This window comes from Gorilla gorilla, chromosome 4, assembly GCF_029281585.2.
Source record: "Gorilla gorilla gorilla isolate KB3781 chromosome 4, NHGRI_mGorGor1-v2.1_pri, whole genome shotgun sequence".
Taxonomy (NCBI): Eukaryota; Metazoa; Chordata; class Mammalia; order Primates; family Hominidae; genus Gorilla; species Gorilla gorilla.
In genome coordinates, this window is record NC_073228.2 from 176,871,493 (window position 1) to 176,891,256 (window position 19,764).

General features: G+C 41.3%; 1 protein-coding gene across 6 annotated transcripts in view; it reads left to right on the top strand.

Annotated features, from left to right (window-relative positions):
• CREBRF (CREB3 regulatory factor) overlaps window positions 1-19,764 on the top strand; it is an 83,182-nt gene that overhangs the window by 4,784 nt on the left and 58,634 nt on the right. For 4 of the 6 annotated variants that reach the window (XM_004043006.4, XM_019027871.4, XM_055387378.2 and 1 more), the window contains exon 2: window positions 19,537-19,736. In XM_004043006.4, the coding sequence (XP_004043054.4) occupies window positions 19,728-19,736 (9 nt within the window). In that variant the 5' untranslated portion in view covers window positions 19,537-19,727. Of the gene's footprint in view, window positions 1-19,536; window positions 19,751-19,764 lie in introns of all 6 variants that reach the window. The other 2 variants (XM_055387379.2, XM_063706961.1) reach the window with 2 other exon arrangements.

The following is a 19,764-nucleotide window of genomic DNA, read 5'->3' on the forward strand; positions in this document are numbered from 1 at the left end:
GCCTTCCGAGTAGCTGGGATTACAGGCGCCTGCCACCGTGCCCAGCTAAGTTTTGTATTTTTAGTAGAGATGGGGTTTCACTGTGTTGGCCAGGCTGGTCTCAATCTCCTGACCTCCTGATCTGCCCGCCTCAGCCTCCCAACGTGCTGGGATTACAGGCGTGAGCCACCGCATCTGGCCCAGTCACTGAGTTTTAAGTGCTTAGATGTTAAGGTATTTCAGAATATACAAATAGACACTTTAGGTAAATTTGAGCATTTGCAGATTGTACAGTCTCCTGCCTTGAAGAGAATTTTTAGTACAAGAGCATATGGCAACATTGTATTTTGTATTTTTCCTTCGTTTACATATAAATGTTTTCTTGAAAAGCTGTTTAAAGCAAATATTGGTACAAATCCTGTTGATTTTAGAGATGCATTCTGATTGAAAAAACTTTGGCCCTAAGATATATTCAGGATATGGTCCTCTTGAAGTTTCAAAGTACATTTAGCATATAATCCTTAACAAAACTGTATAGCTGTTTCAAGAGATGATAGTCACGTGAATAGTCAACACATGTAGTTCTTATATTCAAATATGCAGTTAATTTAGAAGTTATTAAGACATTGAGTGCTCATTGCCTGAGATGCTTGAAGAATTAAAGAGAGTAGGATGCTTTTTCCAGGCCCCAAAAAATACAGGTTACCTCCTCTCTTTTTCCGGGGAAGATGTCAAGTGGTGCTAAGTGCCTAGTGAAGCAGAGATGCCGTAATCTAAAAATATAACTGGGAAATACTAAATTTTTTTGATAACTTTTGCTTTATTTTTAATGTAATATTTCACCATTTTTGTTGACTTGAACTGGATTTCAAGTGGAAGCGTAAAAGTTTAGAAAAGAGAATATATTGACCTTTATGAACTGAGAAACATGTGGCCTGCAATCTTGTTTCTAGTTCTAGCTAACCCAGGGTCTGGCTGGATGACTACAGATAATCTCAGTTTATTAATTTGTAGTGGTAGGGATTAATGATGTTTTCCATCTCACAAGGGGATACTGGGAAATTTTTAGTTACTGTATTCTTAAACTCTTGTACTTTGAATATGCTAATATTTCGGTTTGCTTGAAACCACTTCTCAAATCTGGATTCGATTTTCTCCTGGCTTATTTGTCTTCTCATTAAACTATGAGCTCCTTGAGGTCAGAGTCTGTGTTTTATTTCTATATATTCACTGCCTCACACTGTGCCTGATACCTTTTAGTGCTCTTGAACTGTTTAAATGAATGCATGCATTGCTGAGAACTGCTTATCTGGAAAGTAATAAAGTCTACTATTAGAGATGTTGGGCTTTTTTTAGTTAGAAAGGAGGAATTAATCACCGTCTGTTCAAACAAAAAGCCTTCATTCTAAAATTGATCCGTTCTTTTAAGAAAGTTTTTAGAGAAGCTATTTTGATGATGTTTAAAAATCTCTTTAGTTCCTTTGTTAATTTGTTTTCAGATGAACTCCATTAGTTAGACTTGTTGAATATTCCTTGCAGGTATTAAAAAAAAAAAAAGTTGTGCTTTGTTCTTTGGATTTGTCCTATTTGGCAAATATGGATGGAATCTCTTATTTCATATAGGTTTGGGATAATTTTTCATCTGCATAGTAGGGTCTTTTATTAAGGAGGGCACTGTAAAATCATTCTTTTTTTTTTTTTTTTTTTTTGAGATGGAGTCTCGCTCTGTCACCCAGGCTGGAGTGCAGTGGCGGGATCTCGGCTCACTGCAAGCTCCGCCTCCCGGGTTCACGCCATTCTCCTGCCTCAGCCTCCCAAGTAGCTGGGACTACAGGCGCCCACCACTACGCCCGGCTAATTTTTTGTATTTTTAGTAGAGATGGGGTTTCACCGTTTTAGCCGGGATGGTCTCGATCTCCTGACCTCGTGATCCGCCCGCCTCGGCCTCCCAAAGTGCTGGGATTACAGGCGTGAGCCACCGCGCCCGGCCTGTAAAATCATTCTTGCTAATAAGTCTGACTCACCTCTGTGGGGTAGACTAGGATTTGGATCGAGTTTGATGCAGGGTGCGGCAGTAGTATCACCAGCCAAGCCTTATATGCATTTCACCAATTTATGACCTTTCCTCCAAAATCTATATTGTAACTCTCCTTCCTAAACAGCTTTCTAAACTACTGCTTTCCGTGCTTAACTCTTGGCAACTTAAATCATCCTACACTCTGTCCTTTCAACACCAAAACCACTTTTATATCTTTTGGGTATTACTGATTTTGAGAATTTCCTATGAAAGCCTCACAAATTTGCTGATTTCTTTTTCTCTTTTTTTTTTTTTTGAGACAGAGTCTCATGCTGTTGCCCAGGCTGGAGTGCAGTGGCGCGATCTCGGCTCACTGCAACCTCTGCCTCCTGGGTTCAAGCGATTTTCCTGTCTCAGCCTCCTGAGTAGCTGGTATTACAGGAGCACGTCACCACACTCAGCTAATTTTTTGTATTTTTAGTAGAGGTGGGGTTTCGCCATGTTGGCCAGGCTGGTCTTGAACTCCTGACCTCAGGTGATCCACCCGCCTTGGCCTCTCAAAGTGCTGGGATTACAGGCGTGAGCCACCACACCTGGCCTGCTGATTTCTTAATTTTTAATTTCTTAATTAAAATAAATTTTTGTTCTTTTTGATTTTTTTTTTTTTGAGGCGAGTCTCGCTCTATCACCCAGGCTGGAGTGCAGTGGTGTAATCTCTGCCCCTGTGACCTTCGCATCCTGGGTTCAAGCAATTCTCCTGCCTCAGCCTCCCAAGTAGCTGGGACTACAGGCACCTGCCACCATGCCCGGCTAATTTTTATATTTTTAGTAGAGACAGAGTTTCACCATGTTGGCCAGGCTGGTCTCGAACTCCTGACCTCAAGCGATCTGCCTGCCTTGGCCTCCCAAAGTGCTGGGATTACAGGCGTGAGCCAATGCACTGGCCTAAAGTTTTTTTTCTTAGAGACTAGTGTGATAGTAAAGCTTGCTGTTTTTTTTGTCCTCCAGTTTTTTTTTAGATTCTTGTTGTACATATGTTTTCTTCAGTATAATATTTTGTCCTGAGGGTTTGAGGTGCTCCTTTTATAAAAGCAGTTTCTTTTTTGGCTGCTGATGGAATTGCTGCCTTTTCTATTATAGGTTAGTCATTTACTGAGAAATTTAAAGCATTACAAAAATAAAACGTTGATATGGGGAGGAATTAGGGGTAGGGTGGGTGTACTTTTGAAAAGATTCATTGTAGAATTCCTTAAAACAGCAAGGCTTCTAGCATCCTAGTGGTATGGTATAAATGAGGTGGACTCATGCAGTTTTTGTTGTTTTTGAGACAGGTCTTGCTCTGTCACCCAGGCTGAAGTGCAGGGGCACGATCACGGCTCACTGCAGCCTTGACTTTCCAGGCTCAAGCAATCCTCCTGCCTCAGCCTCCTGAGCCTCCTGAGTATCTGGGACTACAGGTGCGCACCACCACACCTGGTTAATTTTTTTTTTTTTTTGAGACAGAGTCTCGCTCTGTCACCCAGGCTGGAGTGCAATGGCACAATCTCGGCTTACTGCAACCTCCACCTCCCGGGTTCAAGCGATTCTCCTGCCTCAGCCTTCCAAGTAGCTGGGATTACAGGGATGCGCCACCATGCCCAGCTAATTTTGTATTTTTAGTAGAGTCGAGGTTTCTCCATGTTGGTCAGGCTGGTCTTGAACTCCCCACCCCAGGTGATCTGCATGCCTTGGCCTCCCAAAGTGCTGGGATTACAGGTGTGAGCCACTGCGCCTGGCCCACCTGGCTAATTTAAAAAATTATTTGTAGAGAGAGAGTTTTACTATGTTGCCCAGGCTGGTCTTGAACTCCTGAACTCAAGTGACCCTCCTGCCTCAGCCTCCCAAAGTGTTGGGGTTACAGGTGTGAGCCACTGTACCTAGCTGTACAGTTTTTGAACTGCTTTTTAGTAAGGTTTTCATCTTTACCTTTGAATCCTCTACTAGAGTTGCCCATAGACTAGGAGAGGAGACACACATTGCAGCCCAATGTTACGATGGTTTTTCAGAACAAAATGTTCTGAAATATGGAAGAAGGACTGCTAACTCTGCCTGGGGAAAGTTGAATATTCATTGAAAAAGTGGTGTTTGAACTTAGTTTTGAAGATTAGTGAAGGAGGCATTCTAGTACAGTTGAAGTATAAAAGATGTGTAGTGTGGGGTTGGGTATGAGATGGTTTGAGCTAAGGCAGAGGTGGGAAGGAGAATGGAAGAGGAGGAAACTGATGTGTAAGATTTAGGAGGAAATAGCTTTTTTTGCTTTCACTTTGTCGTCTAATTCTCTTCAGTCTGTTCTATGCTGTCAGGTCTCCAGTCTCTTTTCTCTGTAGCTCCCTGTACCTCTGACTTTGGTTGATGGGTTTTTTCCCCTAGTGTTCCATTTTTCTTTTAGTCCCACCTTTTCTAATGTGTTGGTACTAAACTACCTTTCATTCTGACTCTATTTGTCTCTTGCGTTTATTTCACCTCCCACCCTCCCTCCCTCTCTCTCTTTATTCCCTTTGGGTTATATTTCTTTCCTTTTCTTTTCCTTTTTCTTCTTCTTCTTCTTCTTTTTTTTTTTTTTTAAAGACAGGATCATGCAGTGGCACAGTCATGGTTCACTGCAGCCTTGACCTTGGGCTCAAGTGATCCTCCCACCTCAGCCTCACGAGTAGCTGAGACTACAGGTGTGTGCCACCATGCCCAGCTAATTTTTTTTTTGTAGAGACAGGGTTTCCCCACATTGCCCAGGCTGGTCTTAAACTCCAGGGCTCAAGCCACCCACCCACCTTGGCGTCCCAAAATGTGCGATTATAGGCGTGACCAACCGCACCTGGCCCCTTTGGGTTTCTCTTTGCCCCTACCTTTCCTTTTTATTTGCTTTATTTTATTTTTTATTTTTTTGAGATGGGGTTTTGCTGTGTTGCCCAAGCTGGCCTCAAACTCCCGGTGTCAAACAATCCCATCTCGGCCTCCTGAGTAGCTCAGGCTGCAGGCGTGTGCCACCTCTCATTATCTTTTATTTAAAAGCAAAACAAAACAAATTCTTGCACACTGTCTGCTTATTTTACATATAAATAGCAAAATAAGCTGATTCCCTCTTGGGAAATCTTGTAAGATCAACTAGCTTTTGATACCTGTTCAAAGACTAATTATCCATTTCTGTGAATTTCTTTTTATGAAACATTTTCCTTTGTATTCAAAGATGCTACTTCTTCAAAGGCCACAGTGTAGAATGTGACTGCCTATGTGCCCTGTTTTCTATTTCTTATGCACCTACAAATTGTTCGATAACAGAGTCCAATTCACCTTTTTCCTAAAGCTTTTCCAAACTTTCCCAGGTAGTAGTATTCTCGGTAGTTGTCTATTATTTTGTAAACACCTCTTTTTAAAATTCAGCTTTATTGAATTATAATTTATGTAAAAGAAAATACAACCAATTTTGAGTTTTGACAAACACATGCTGTCATCTAACCACTGTTATATCTCTAACATTTTTATCACCACAGAGAGTTCCTCATGCCCCTTTTGTTCAGTTCTCCTGCACTCGCCCTTGGCTCCAGTCACTGATTTGCTTTGTATCACTATTGTTTTGTCTTCTCTGGAATTTCATATAAATCTTTTGGTAGAATGTGTTGTCTTTTGAGTCTGACTTCTTTTAGTTAACATTGATTTTGAGATACTCATATTGTGTCGTATATTCATTGAATCTTTTTTTTTTTTTTTTTTTTTTGAGACAGGGTCTCATTCTGTTGCCCAGGCTGAGTGCAGTGGCGTGATAATGGCTCATTGTATCCTTGACCTCCTGGGCTAGAGTGATCTTCCTTCCTCAGCCTCACGAGTATCTGGGACTACAGGTGCCATCATCATGCCTGATTAATTTTTGATTTTTTGCAGAGATGGGGTTTTGTCATGTTTCCCAGGGTGGTCTGGAACTTTTGGTTGCAAGCAGTCCTCCTGCCTTAGCCTCCCAAAGTACTGGGATTACAGGTGTGAGCCACCTTTCTCAGCCTGAGCCACCGTGCTCGGCCTGAGCCTTTGTCATTGTATGGACATACCACAATTTATCTGTTTACCAGTGGGTAGACATTTGCATTGCTTCCAGATTTTAGGCTATTATAAATAAAATGGCTTTAAATATTCGTGTACAAGTCTTTTAGATATCTCTTTTAACATTCATTACATTTTATTTGGAAGTTGAGTTGCAGAGCTGTCAAGACTGAACACCCAACATTCATAAATAGGCATTTTGCTAGTTCTGTGGTTTTGAGCATCTTTCAGCTTAGATTCATAATCTGTAAAATGGGACTGGGTGGAGATTCAAGCAAGCTAGAGAGCACAGGCCAATTTAAAGAGGATACCTCTTTTTAGTTCAAGTGATCATCTTTCTGGGAATGTATACCCAATGTCAGATCTAATTTTTTCCCCCAAAAGAGTGGTATTTGAGATCAGACATCAAATTTTATATGAAATTTCATGTGAAATTTAAATACTGGTAGTTACAATTTAAAAAACACTAATGCAACTGATTTGCAACTGAACACAACTGATTTGTGGGCGTTGGTTTCTCACTGCAGTACAGTTTGAGACCTTGGCTTTAAATCTTCAGTTAATTGGCCGGGTGCCGTGGCTCACACCTGTAATCCCAGCACTTTGGGAGGCTGAGGCGGGTGGATCAAGAAGAGGTCAGGAGATCGAGACCATCTTGGCTAATGTGGTGAAACCCCATCTCTACTAAAAATACAAAAAATAAGCCAGGTGTGGTGGCGGGCGCCTGTAGTCCCAGCTACTTGGGAGGCTGAGGCAGGAGAATGGTGTGAACCCAGAAGGTGGAGCTTGCAGTGAGCCAAGATCGCTCCACTGCACTCCAGCCTGGGCGACAGAGCGAGACTCCGCCTGAAAAAAAAAAAAATCTTCAGTTAATTTTGTCTTCTGTTTTAAAATGTATATCCTCCCAGTAGAGTGCACTTGTTAGGTCCTTTTTACCTTAGTTTTATTAGCATAATAACTTGCTGGTTGTCAAAATTCCCAAGTTAAAAACTAACGAGTTACTGTAAATTTTATTCTTTCGTCTGATTGGAAGGATATTAAGAATACTGACTGCCTGATGGAGGAGTGGAACTAGGTTCTGGTTACTCTATGTACTTCTCCTTCTCTGATAGCTGCTGATTATATTCAGTGCTATGTTTTCTCAGCAGTTGGAATAATCTGCCTCACTTGTTTGATTTATCTCAACACTTTTGAGACAAGTATGGTATAAACTCTGTGTGTCTCTTTATTAGAAACTATGCAAGGTGTTACAGATATACATATAAATTTTATATCACTGTTTTCTCAGATTGTCCAGAGCCATTTGGTGAAGCCAGTATAATGAACTATGAAAAAGTGATAAATTATATGTAATTGTTTGAACAATAAAGAGCAATAATCTTTCTAAAGAGGCCTTTTCCCCTTTATCTGCCATTTCTTTATTGTGTATAGAGATGACTAGTTTGCAGCTTTATGAATGACTTTGTGAGTCCAGAGATTCTTTTGCTGATTAAACCAGCATAATTGACATACACCCTCATAAACCTGGGGGCAAGGGTGTTAAGTGTCCTGTGTTGCCTGAGTATCCCATATTCACCCTGGTTCTAGCTTGGTGGAATGTGGAATTTAGACAATTTAGGATTTTGAGTGGGCCAGGCGCGGTGGCTCACGCCTGTAATCCCAGCACTTTGGGAGGCCGAGGCAGGCGAATTGCCTGAGCTCAGGAGTTCGAGACCAGCCCGGGCAACATGGTGAAACCCCATCAGTACTGAAAAAAAAAAAATTAGCTGGGCGTGGTGGCGTGCACCTGTAGTCCCAGCTACTCGGAGGCTGAGGCAGGAGAATTGCTTGAACCTGGGAGGCAGAGGTTGCAGTGAGCTGAGATCACGCCACTGCACTCCAGCCTGGGCAACAGAGGGAGACTCCGTCTCAAAAAACAAAAAAAAAGAAAAGGATTCTGAGTTGAGTTTGGTTTTATACCTTAATAGCAGCAACATCCCAGGAGTATCACATACCAAGGAATAGATCTGAGAATAAAAATAGCCACCATTTATTGAGTGTCTGTTTTGTGCTAGGGCTAGATACTTTATATGTTATTTTATTGTGAATCACAATATCCCCACAAAATAATGGGGAATTCTTGCATTTATACATAAAGTAAGGCAGATGAGAGTCTGGAATGAAATTCTTTTTTAAAAATATATTTCTTTTTTTTTGAGACAGAGTCTCACTCAGTTACCCAGGCTGGAGTGCAGTGCCGCAATCTCTACCTCCCAGGTTCAAGCAATTCCCCCATCTCAGCCTCCTGAATACCTGGGATTACATGTGTGCCACCACACCCAGCTAATTTTTGTATTGTTAGTAGAGATGGGGTTTCACCATGTTGGCCAGGCTGGTCTCGAACTCCTGACCTCAAGTGATCCACCCACCTTGGCCTCCCAAAGTCCAGGGATTACAGGCGTGAGCCACCATGCCTGGCCATGAAATTCAAAATATTCACTCACAATGCATAACCTTTTACCTAGAGTTTGTTCCTCATAAAGCAAGCTTTTTAGGAATGTTAGAGCCAAAGTGGCACCGAGCTTTTCTCAGTGTTAAAAGAGATGACTGCAAAACCATGTTCAAATAACCTCTGTACTGGCTATTATATAGTTTATGCTGGTGGTATAGCCTGCTTCACAGTAGGAAGGAATTTGAATATATCTCTAGTATATTTCATGCTGCTTTTGAAAAGGTGCCAAATCTGAGAAAGGAGGAAGGAAATAATTTTTTTTTTTTTTTTTTTTGAGACAGAATCTCTCTTGTAGTCTAGGCTGGAATGCAGTGGCATGATCTCGGCTTACTGCAATCCCGAGTCCAAGCGATTCTCATGCCTCAGCCTCCTGAGCAGCTGGGACTACAGGTGTGCGCCACCACACCTAACTAATTTTTGTCTTTTCAGTAGAGATGGTTTCGCCATGTTGGCCAGGCTGGTCTTGAACTCCTGATCTCAAGTGGTCTGTCTACCTTGGCCTCCCAAAGTGCTGGGATTATAGGCAGTGAACCACTGTACCTTGCCCCTACAGTAAATTTTGAAGAAGAGCTCAAATCCTTGCTAACAACAGCATCAAAGTTGTTACAGTGTGTGAAGAATGTCTGGTGTCACTGGAATCCTGCTGTGTGCTCCAGTGCATTCTCACTTGCACCACTGCCTGTTTTTATGCCGCTGCCATTAATTGTACTGTTCTCTTTTTAACATTTTATAGATTTCTGCAGAACAGCTTAGAAAACAAAGTGATTCTTTAAAACTAAAATCTTTAACATCCTGCATAAAATATTTTGTTTTACTATGGTGAGTTTATCTTCCTGCTTTGTAGTTTAAAATATTAAAATAAAATAATGACGAGGGAGAGAATAATATAACATGTATCGGTCCAGTGCCTGAATTCAGTTGATTTGAATTAAATTTAATTCTACTTCTTCCTCTGTCCTCTCTTCCCTAGATAATAATTACATCAGGTCTTTAAAATGGACTAAAATGTAAATATCACTCTTCTTGGAAATTAAAAAAAATTCAGGAGTACAATTTTTCATATTTTTACTATATGATACTACAGTGGTTCAAGGCTCAATTTAACAAACTAAGATGCTTTGGAGCACATAAAAGATGCTCAATAAATATATATTGAATAATTGACTCTTTTGTAATGTCCTCATTGTGAAGAGCACCACACCTTTGATTCCTTATCCAGAAGGACATGTGGTCTTAGGGGATTTTCCCATTCATTTTCAGCCATCTCTTGTGTGGATGACTGCTCGGAAGGGCATTGCTTTTGGCACTGTAGTGAAATAGATGTGAGATATGATGGTCATTCACAAAGATGTCACAGTCTGGTAGTGGAAGCAAGGGAATAGGAGAGAAGATGAAAAATATGAGCTAAGACATGAAGGTCAGAGTCTCACTACTGGAAGTTCTTAGTGGAGTAAAGTGGGATTGTAACTATCTTGAGGATTAGGGGAAATGGGAAAATCAGTCTAATATTAGACTTAAGAGTAGTGGAAGACAGAGTTGGAAAGATAGTGTCATTGTGTATGAATATTTTTGTTTGTTTGTTTGAGATGGAGTTTTGCTTTTGTTGCCCAGGCTGGAGTGCAGCGGCATGATCTCGCATCACTGCAACCTCCGCCTCCTGGGTTCAAACGATTCTCCTCCGTCAGCCTTCTGAATAGCTGGGATTACAGGTGTGAGCCACCACGCCCAGCTAATTTTTTGTATTTTTCTTTTTAGTAGAGATGGGGTTTCATCATGTTGGTCAGGCTGGTCTCACACTCCTGACCTCAGGTGATCCACCCATCTTGGCCTCCCAAAGTGCAGGGATTACAGGCATGAGCCACCGTGCCCGGCCTTGTTTTTGTTTTTTTAAGAGACTAGGTCTCACTTTGTGGGCCAGGCTGCTCTCAAACTCCTGGGCTCAAGTGATCCTCCTGCCTCAGCCTCCCAAAGTGCTGGGATTACAGGTATGAGCCACTTGTGTCTGGCCTAAGGTCTGAGTAGTTTGGACATTATCCAAGAAACGTATGGGAGTTGCTGATGACTTTGGAGCACAATGTTAATATGACGTGTGGTAGGTTAGAAAGAATAATTTTATCTTATATTAATAATTATTTTAGTCTGGGCATGGTGGCTCATGCCTGTAATTCCAACACTTTGGGAGGCCAAGGCAGGCGATTGCTTGAGCCCAGGAGTTCGAGACCAGCCTGGGCAACATGGTGAAGCCCTCTCTACAAAAAAAAAATGCAATAATTAGCCAGGCATGGTGGCATGTGCCTGTATTCCCAGCTACTCGGGAGGCAGAAGTGGGAGGGCTGCTTGAGCCTGGAAGGTGGAAGTTGCAGTGAGCTGAGATCACTCCACATCACTCCAGTGTAGGTGACAGAGCAAGACCCTGTCTCAAAAAATTATTTTAATAATTTTCATTAATTTTTAATAATTATTAAATTTAAAATTTTTCCTTTTTTTTAAGAGACAGAGTCTCACACTGTTGCCCAGGCTGAAGTGCAGTGGCACAATCATAGCTCACTACAGTCTTGAACTCCTGAGCTCAAGCCATCCTCCTGCCTCAGCCTCCTGAGTAGCTAGGACTATAGGCATGTGCCACCATGCCTAATTTTTTTATCCCTTTTTTTTTTTTTTTTTTTAAGACAGTGTCTTGCTCTGTCGCCCAGGCTGGAGTGCAGTGGCGCAATCTGGGCTCACTGCAAGCTCTGCCTCCTGGGTTCACGCCATTCTCCTGCCTCAGCCTCCTGAGTAGCTGTGACTGTAGGCGCTGGCCACCACGCCCGGCTAATTTTTTTTGTTTATTAGTAGAGACGAGGTTTCACCGTGTTAGCCAGGATGGTCTCCATCTCCTGACCTCGTGATCTGCCTGCCTTGGCCTCCTAAAGTGCTGGGATTACAGGCGTGAGTCACTGCACCTAGCGGCCTGGCTAATTTTTACTTTTTTTTTTTTTTTTTTTTTTTGTAGAGACAGGGTCTCACAATGTTTCCAAGACCGGTCTCAAACTCCTGGCCTCAATTAATCCTCCTGCCTCGGCTTCCCAAAGTGCTAGGATTATTGGCATAAGAATAATTTTAAAATGGGGCATAAGAACTCAAGAGAGGGAGAGGAGGATAGAGACAGGAAGACTGTAGGGCAAATATTAGAATGGTAAATATAAGATGATGAGGACCAAGTAAGGGTTGAAAAAGAGGGAAGGGCAAAGTCAAACAGATGCATTTGTGCTCAGTACAAGGTAAGTGATCTGTATATCTTTGTTAAAAAGAATTGGTATGATTCAACAAAGTGAGTAGGGGAGGATAATTTAAAGAGTGAAGGCTGAAATCAGCCTTCTATCCCTGAAAGTCAGAGAGTGATAGTATTATTGACAGAATAGGAATGTTTGGATGGGGAGATGGCATGTTGTATCTGCGGTGATGGAATGTGAACATGGAGATATCCACATCTCAGATGATAGAGCTCATGCATGCACATGTTTAGGTTCAAAACGTAGATTTGCGAGTACTTTAGAAATGATATCTGAGGCCCAAAGAGTAGAGATAGTCTTTGTAACAATAGGTTTGCTTGGAAGCATCCATTTACTGAATGACCTTGGACAAATCTCTTACCCTTGCTGTACTTTTTGTTTATTGATGTAAAAAGGGTTGGACAGGGACTGGGGGATAGTGGTTATCCTGATACCAAGACTATATTACCTAGATGTTTTATCAAAATACTGGTCCTTGTTACTTCACCAAGTTGTTTTATTAAATGACAGGGTATAGAAATGTACTTTAATCTGTAAACAGCTACACAGATACATACAAACTGAATATTTTGTCCCCAGTGGTAATCAAAGTTGGCTGGGATTAGAAATGCATCCTCTGGTTCTGTCTAAAATTGTTCCATGCTCTTATTCTTGTGCTCTGAACAACTTAATTGACAGATATCAAGGCTGCAGAAAGCCTCCAATACCTTGCAATTGATAGTTTTCAGAAATAAAAAGTAGTCCTTCCCTTCAACTCAGATTAATCCAGACACTTGCTTTAATAGTCTTTTTAGGGCCGGGCGCAGTGGCTCACGCCTGTAATCCCAGCACTTTGGGAGGCCGAGGCGGGCAGATCACGAGGTCAGGAGATCGAGACCATCCTGGCTAATATGGTGAAACACTGTCTCTACTAAAGATACAAAAAATTAGCTGGGCGTCGTGGTGGGTGCCTGTAGTCCCAGCTACTCGGGAAGCTGAGGCAGGAGAATTGCTTGAACCTGGGAGGCAGAGGTTGTAGTGAGCCGAGATTGCGCCACTGCGCTCCAGCCTGGTGACAGAGCGAGACTCCATCTAAAAAATAAAAAATAAAAATAAATAAATAAATAAATAAATAGTTTTCTTTTTGGCCGGTTGCGGTGGCTCGTGCCTGCAATCCCATCCCTTTGGGAGGCTGAGGCGGGTAGATCACCTGAGGTCAGTAGTTCGAGACCAACGTGACCAACATGGTGAAAACCCACCTCTACTAAAAATACAAAATTAGCCGGGTGTTGTGGCACATGCCTGTAATCCCACTACTTGGGAGGCTGAGGCAGGAGAATGGCTTGAACCCTGGAGGTGGAGGTTGCAGTGAGCTGAGATCACACCATTGCACTCCAGCCTAGGCAACAAGAGCGAAAGTCTGTCTCAAAAAAAAAAAAAAAAAAAAAAAAAAGGCTTCTTCCCTATTGGTTCCCAAAGAGCTTTGACTGAGCTCCCATATGTTGTCCCTGTAACCCAAAGATTAAATAAAGTTGGATAGGAGCCTTTGGAAAGGAATTGAACAAAATTGTAACTGAGAGTTCTTCTGTCTTCCTCTAACATGGCATTCTAAGAAGAGATCACTTTTGAGATTTAGTATATCCTCTTTGCTTTTTAAGATTTTCAGTAAAAGGTGGTTTTATTTTGTTTAATTACATTTTTTGTGGCAGACCTAATTCACCTCCCATATTTTATTTTTTACTTTTTAAAATTTTTATTTATTTTTATTTTTTAATTTTCTGAGACAGAGTGTCACTCTGTTGCCCAGGCTGGAATGCAGTGGCATGATCTCAGCTCACTGCAACCTCCACCTCTGGGGTTCAAGTGATTCTCCTGTCTCAGCTGCCCAAGTAGCTGGGACGACAAGTGCACACCACGCCTGGCTAATTTTTGTATTTTTAGTAGAGAGGGGGTTTCGCCATGTTGGCCAGGCTGGTCTCGAACTCCTGACCTCACGTGATCTGCCTGCCTCATCCTCCCAAAGTGTTGGGATTACAGGCATGAGCCACCGTGCCTGGCCACCTCCCATATTGTAAAAACTCTCCGAATGTGAGGATAAAAGACTATTGGATTGATCAGGTATACAGAGTTTGCAAGGTGGTATGGCAAAAGGATCACAGATTCTTACAAGGTCATTATAAGTACTGCTTTGGCTAGGAAAATGATCTTTTTTCACCCAATCTGAGGGAAAAGATACACTCTTCCTTACTTTCCTCTTTTCCCATTGTCCTTCCTTAAAGACTAGCGGCAGCAGAATTTGGAAAATAAATAATGGGCATGTTTTGCTAATAATCATGACAAACTATAATAATCTGTTTTGAATTTTACTTGCCTGTTTCTAAATTTTGGAGTCTAGAGAACTGCTATCAAAGGGTAAAATATAGTGATTCACCTGTAGTTTTGGTTACAGGTTTCATATTACATAATAAAGGGAGAACTTGAGCCCCACCTTTCCCCCAGTGTATTCCTTGCATAGGCAACCTCTGCTGCTTAAATGTTTTGGAGACTTTGGGATATCTGATTTCAACTGTACCGTGAAACAGGTAGTGGCTTGACTTAGTAAGCATCTGAAGGACTGTTTTGTTCTACTCTTGCAGAGTAGAGTAGTTTTCAAAAGGAAAGGAAAGGAATTGTTGAGTGGGACCTATGAAGTATAGCAGGATGGATAGAATATGAGGCAGATGGGTCCTAGTTTGCTAAAGAGCTTGGGCAGTCTGATAAGTTGTCTTTCTTGCCAAACAAGGGAGTCACGTGGGGTATACACATTGTATAACCTTTTCAGTCACCAAGGTTGCCTGTCCTTCCTGCCTCCCTGTTTCCTTGCCTCCCTTCTTCACTTCCCTTCCTTTCCCACCTCCCTGTCCACACCCCTCCCTTCCCCTGCCTCTCTTCATTTCCCTTTCCTTCATTGTTTCCTGCCCTCCTGCCTACTTCCCTGCCTCCTTTCCTTTACCTCTTGTCTTAGTCTGTTTTCTGTTGCTGTAACCACAGATTGGATAATGGATAATTTTAAAGAAAAGAGATTTATCGCTGGGCGTGGTGGCTTATGCTTCAAATCCCAGCATTTTGGGAGGCCGAGGCAGGAGGATCGCTTGAGCCCATGAATTCGAGACCAACCTGGGCAACATAATAAGACTCCATCTCTACAAAAAAAAAAAAAAAGTAATTAAGTAAAAGAAAAGAGATTTATTTGGCTCATGATTCTGAAGACTGGAAAGTCCAAGAACATGACACTGGCATCTGTTGAGGGTCATCCCATAGTAAAAGGCGAGAGGATGAGAGCACGTGAGACAGAGGAAGTTGAGCTGAATTCATTTTTTCTATCAAGAGCCCACTCCTGTGTCCAGTGATAATGTCATTGATACCTACCTCTTAAAGGGTCCACCTTCCAATACTGTTAGGATGGCAATTAAATTTCAAACATGTTTTGGAGGGGACATTCAAACCGTAGCATCTTCCTTGCCTGTCTTCCTTTCTTTCCTTTCTTCCTCTTTCAACTTTACTGAGGATTAAGCCTTAGGAGAAATGATTTATTTAAATTAGGGGTCATGGCCAGGCATCAGTGTCTCACACCTGTAATCCCAACACTTTAGGAGGACAAGATGGGCGGATCGCCTGAGGTCAGGAGTTTGAGACCAGCCTGGCCAACATGGTGAAAACCGGTCTCTACTAAAAATACAAAAAAATTAGCCAGGCGTGGTGGTGCTGCATGCCTGTAATCCCAGCTACTCAGGAGGCTGAGGCACAGCAATCGCTTGAATCCAGGAGGTGGAGGTTGCAGTGAGCTGATATTGCACCACTGCATTCCAGCCTGGGGGACAGAGTCAGTCTCAAAAAAAAAAAAAAAAAAGAGAGTGTTTAGAACAGTTTCTGCCTCTTAGAATTGTGGATCTGGAACAGTTTAAAGACAACAGAGAGAGGAACAAGACCTCTGGTCACATGAAAGAAATGAGCATGAACCAGCAAAGATTAGGAAGGATCAAAGTAGACCATAGTATATTAACTACATAGCAGTATAAATTTATTGGCTTTTTTTTTTTTTTTTTTTTGAGACAGTGTCTCACTCTGTAGCCCAGGCTACAGTGCAGTGGCACAATCTCGGCTCACTACAACCTCTGCCTCCCAGGTTCAAGCGATTCTCCTGCCTCAGCCTCCTAAGTAACTGGGATTACAGGCGCCCGCCACCATGTCCAGCTAATTTTTTGTATTTTTAGTAGAGACGGGGTTTCACCATATTGGCCAGGCTAGTCTCGAACAACTGAACTCAACTAATTCGCCTGCCTTGGCTTCCCAAAGTGCTAGAATTACAGGATGGGCCACTGCGCCTGGCCTGTATTCAGGCATTTCTTACCTAAAAAACTTAAAAAAAATTTTTTGTGGTAAAATATACATAAAATTTACTATTTTAATCATCTTTAGCTGTACAATTTTATGGCATTAAGTACATTGAGAAGTGTTGTGTAACCATCACCACTGTCTATTCCTGAACACTTTTTTTTTTTTTGAGACCGAGTTTCACTCTGTTGCCCAGGCTTACTGCAGTGGCATGATCTCAGCTTACTGCAGCCTCTGCCTCCCAGGTTCAAGCGATTCTCCTGCCTCAGCCTCCCAAGTAGCTGGGACTACAGCCGTGAGCCACCATGCCTGGCTAATTTTTGTATTTTTAGTAGAGACAGGGTTTCACCATGTTGGCCAGGCTGGTCTCGAATTCCTGACCTCAAGTGACCCACCTGCCTCAGCCTCTCAAAAGTGCTGGGATTACAGGTGTGAGCCACCACCCCCAGCCTCCAGAACACTTTTATCATCCCAAACAGAAACTATGTACACTTATTAAATAAAAACTATCCCAGCCCTTAGTAACCTCCATTCTACTCTCTTTCTCTATTCTAAGCACCTCATAAAGCCTAATTATACAATATTTGTCCTTTTGTGTCTATTTTACTTACCATAATGTTTTTAAGGTTCATTCTTGTTGTAGTGTGTATCAGAATTTCATTCATTTTCATGGCTGAATAATATTCTGTTGTATTTGGCATATTTTGTTGATCCATTCATCTGTTTGTGGACACTTGAGTTGTGTTTACCTTTTGGCTTTTGTGCATAATGCTGCCATGAACATAAGTGTACACATATCTGTTTGAGGCCCTGCTTTCAACTCTTTTAGGTATATACCTAGGAGTGGAATTGCTAGATCATATGGTAATTGGATTTCGCTTTTTGAAGAAATACCAAACTGTTTCCCACACCAGCTGCAATCCTACCAGCAAATGCACAAGGGCTCTGATTTCTCTATATCCTTGCCAATATTTGTTATTTTCCACTTTTTGGATAATACTCATCTTAATTGGTGTGTCAAAATTGTTTTAACATTTACTGTGATGAATGTTAGATGATTCGGAAGAGCTACTTACTGTTGTGAGGAACCAGTTTCCTTAAGTTACTAAAAGGGGGCTTAAGCCAGTTCCATATAAAACAAGAGCTGCAGGGATTCTGGCCATCATATACAACATCTCCTTATTCATAAAATACTCTCATTTACAAAAAGGTTTATATATTTATTATTAATGTATAATAAATATATATTTATTATTCATAAAATACTCTCATTTACAAAGAGGTTTATATATTTCTTGATGTGAAGTTTTTCTTTCTTTTTTTTTTTTTTGAGACGGAGTCTTGCTCTGTGGCCCAGGCTGGAGAGCAGTGGTGCGATCTCGGCTCACTGCAAACTCCGCCTCCCGGGTTCACACTGTTCTCCTGCCTCAGCCTCCCAAAGTGCTGGTGAGTATTTTTAGTAGAGATGGAGTTTTGCCATGTTGGCCAGGCTGGTCTTGAACTCCTGACCTCAAGTGATCCACCTGCCTCAGCCTCCCAAAGTGCTGGGGTTACAGGCGTGAGCCACTGCGCCCAGCTGACCCTATTGCTAGTAAGGTTAATTTTTCAGATTTTAAAGGGTATCAAACTTTTCTCCCAGATCCAGGTTTTATGCCAAGATCATACTGATCCACTTTATTGAACACATGACTTGAATTAGATGCCTTTTGGGAGGCCTAAGTCATAGGTCTAGAAAAAGTGACTGACCTTCTTTCTCATAGGAATCAGGGGAGAGAATTAGGGCAATGACTATGACTACATACCAGTTGTAGGACGACGGCATGAGGTCACATAAGGAGAGACTGCACAAGAACAGGCCTTTGGCAGGAACAGGGAGCAATCTAGTTATACTGTAGCACTGAATTGAAAAGCGTAGTTAACTCTGTTTCTAGGTGGGCACTTGACATTGTTTCCTAGGTTAGACCAGTGAGCTGGGAACGACAGCCCACTGGAGGCGAGAGTGCAGCAAAGATCCAGAAAATGTGAATTATAGTCAGTTTATTAATCTAATTAAGTAGAACAATGATTGAGTCCCTGGGTGTGGTGTTGCTTGCCTGTAATCTCAGCTACTTGGGAGGCTGAGGCAGGAGAATCACTTGAACCCAGGAGGTTGAGATTGCAGTAAGCCAAGACTGGACCACTGCATTCCAGCCTCCTGGGTGACAGAGTGAGACTCTGTCTTTTTAAAAAAAAAAAAAAAAAAAAAAAAGGAAATTAATACAATGTACCACTGTAATCCTCTAGCCCAGACAATGTGCTGACTTCAGAAGGCAAATTCAGTGTAAATTGACTGTTTACCAATATAAGAAGTGACACTGCTTCTGGACTGAATTAGATCAAGGATAGGACAGTGGTTCTCAAACTTTAGAGAGGACCACAATCACCTGGAGGGCGTATTAAAAAACATTGCTGGTACCCACTCCTAGAGGTTCTGTTTTGATTCTGCATTTAAACAAATTTTTAGGTTGATGCTGATGTAGTACTGCTGATCCTTGGATCATACTTTGAGACCCACTGATCTTGGACAGGAAAATGAAGCGAGTATAACTGTTTAGTTACTCCTGGTTAAAGTCTTCATGGAGAAGGGAAAAAACACTAACATTTAAGTCTGTACCCTGTCAAAATCCTGTGCCAGATGATTTGTAGTCATTGTTTAACTTAACCCTTGAAACTACTCTGCAAAGCAGTCCTCAGGCCCATTTTCCCTCAAACATACACCTGTTAAAAACTTGCTGGAATAATTCTTTCTTCAATGACAGCTTATACTTATAACTGAAAAAATAATGTTGGCATATACCATTACAAATGTGATTTTATTTAATGTAGAGGATATGTTAAGTTCCATTGCTGACTATTATGTATTCAGACTATTATGTATTCATTTCTGTTGACTTATGAGAGAGATAAAATGTAGATTAATTTAGCAGTAATGATTATACAATAGATGGAATTAAATTTTGAGATATGTTTTCTCATAAAGAACATAAAGTGAATGAGAGCTTGACTTTAAAAATCAATATATTACATCTTTCAGATCACAGAAAAAATAAGCCTATGTTAATTTTGTGTTTTTTTTTTAATGTTGCCAATTGGTTATTGACCAGCTCTATTTTAGAAAAATATAAGAGGAGGAATGGTAAATTTCAGAATAGTAAGTATTAAGATATGACCAAATCCTTGATAACTCAACCATAAGACTTACTCATTTAAAGTACAGTATTCTCTGCTAATATTATTTTTCAAAAGTCAACTTTTGTTTTGAAACATCAACTTGTTTTTCCTGGAATTCAGTGAAGTTACTTTGTGTTGTTTGACAGACAGCATCGCACAGAATTATTTTAAAAAAAAGCAGTGATCCAAGCAATTGAATTGGAAGCACTCTGGGGAAACCTGCTGTTTATTGTGAAAATCATCTTCGATCTTGGAATTGAAAGTAAAGCTGGAAAGGAATTTACAAACGAGAAAAAAAAGAAGTTTGGAATCGGATTCACAGGATCTGGGCTTGGAAATGCCTCAGGTAAATCATACAGAGTAGGTGCAAAGTT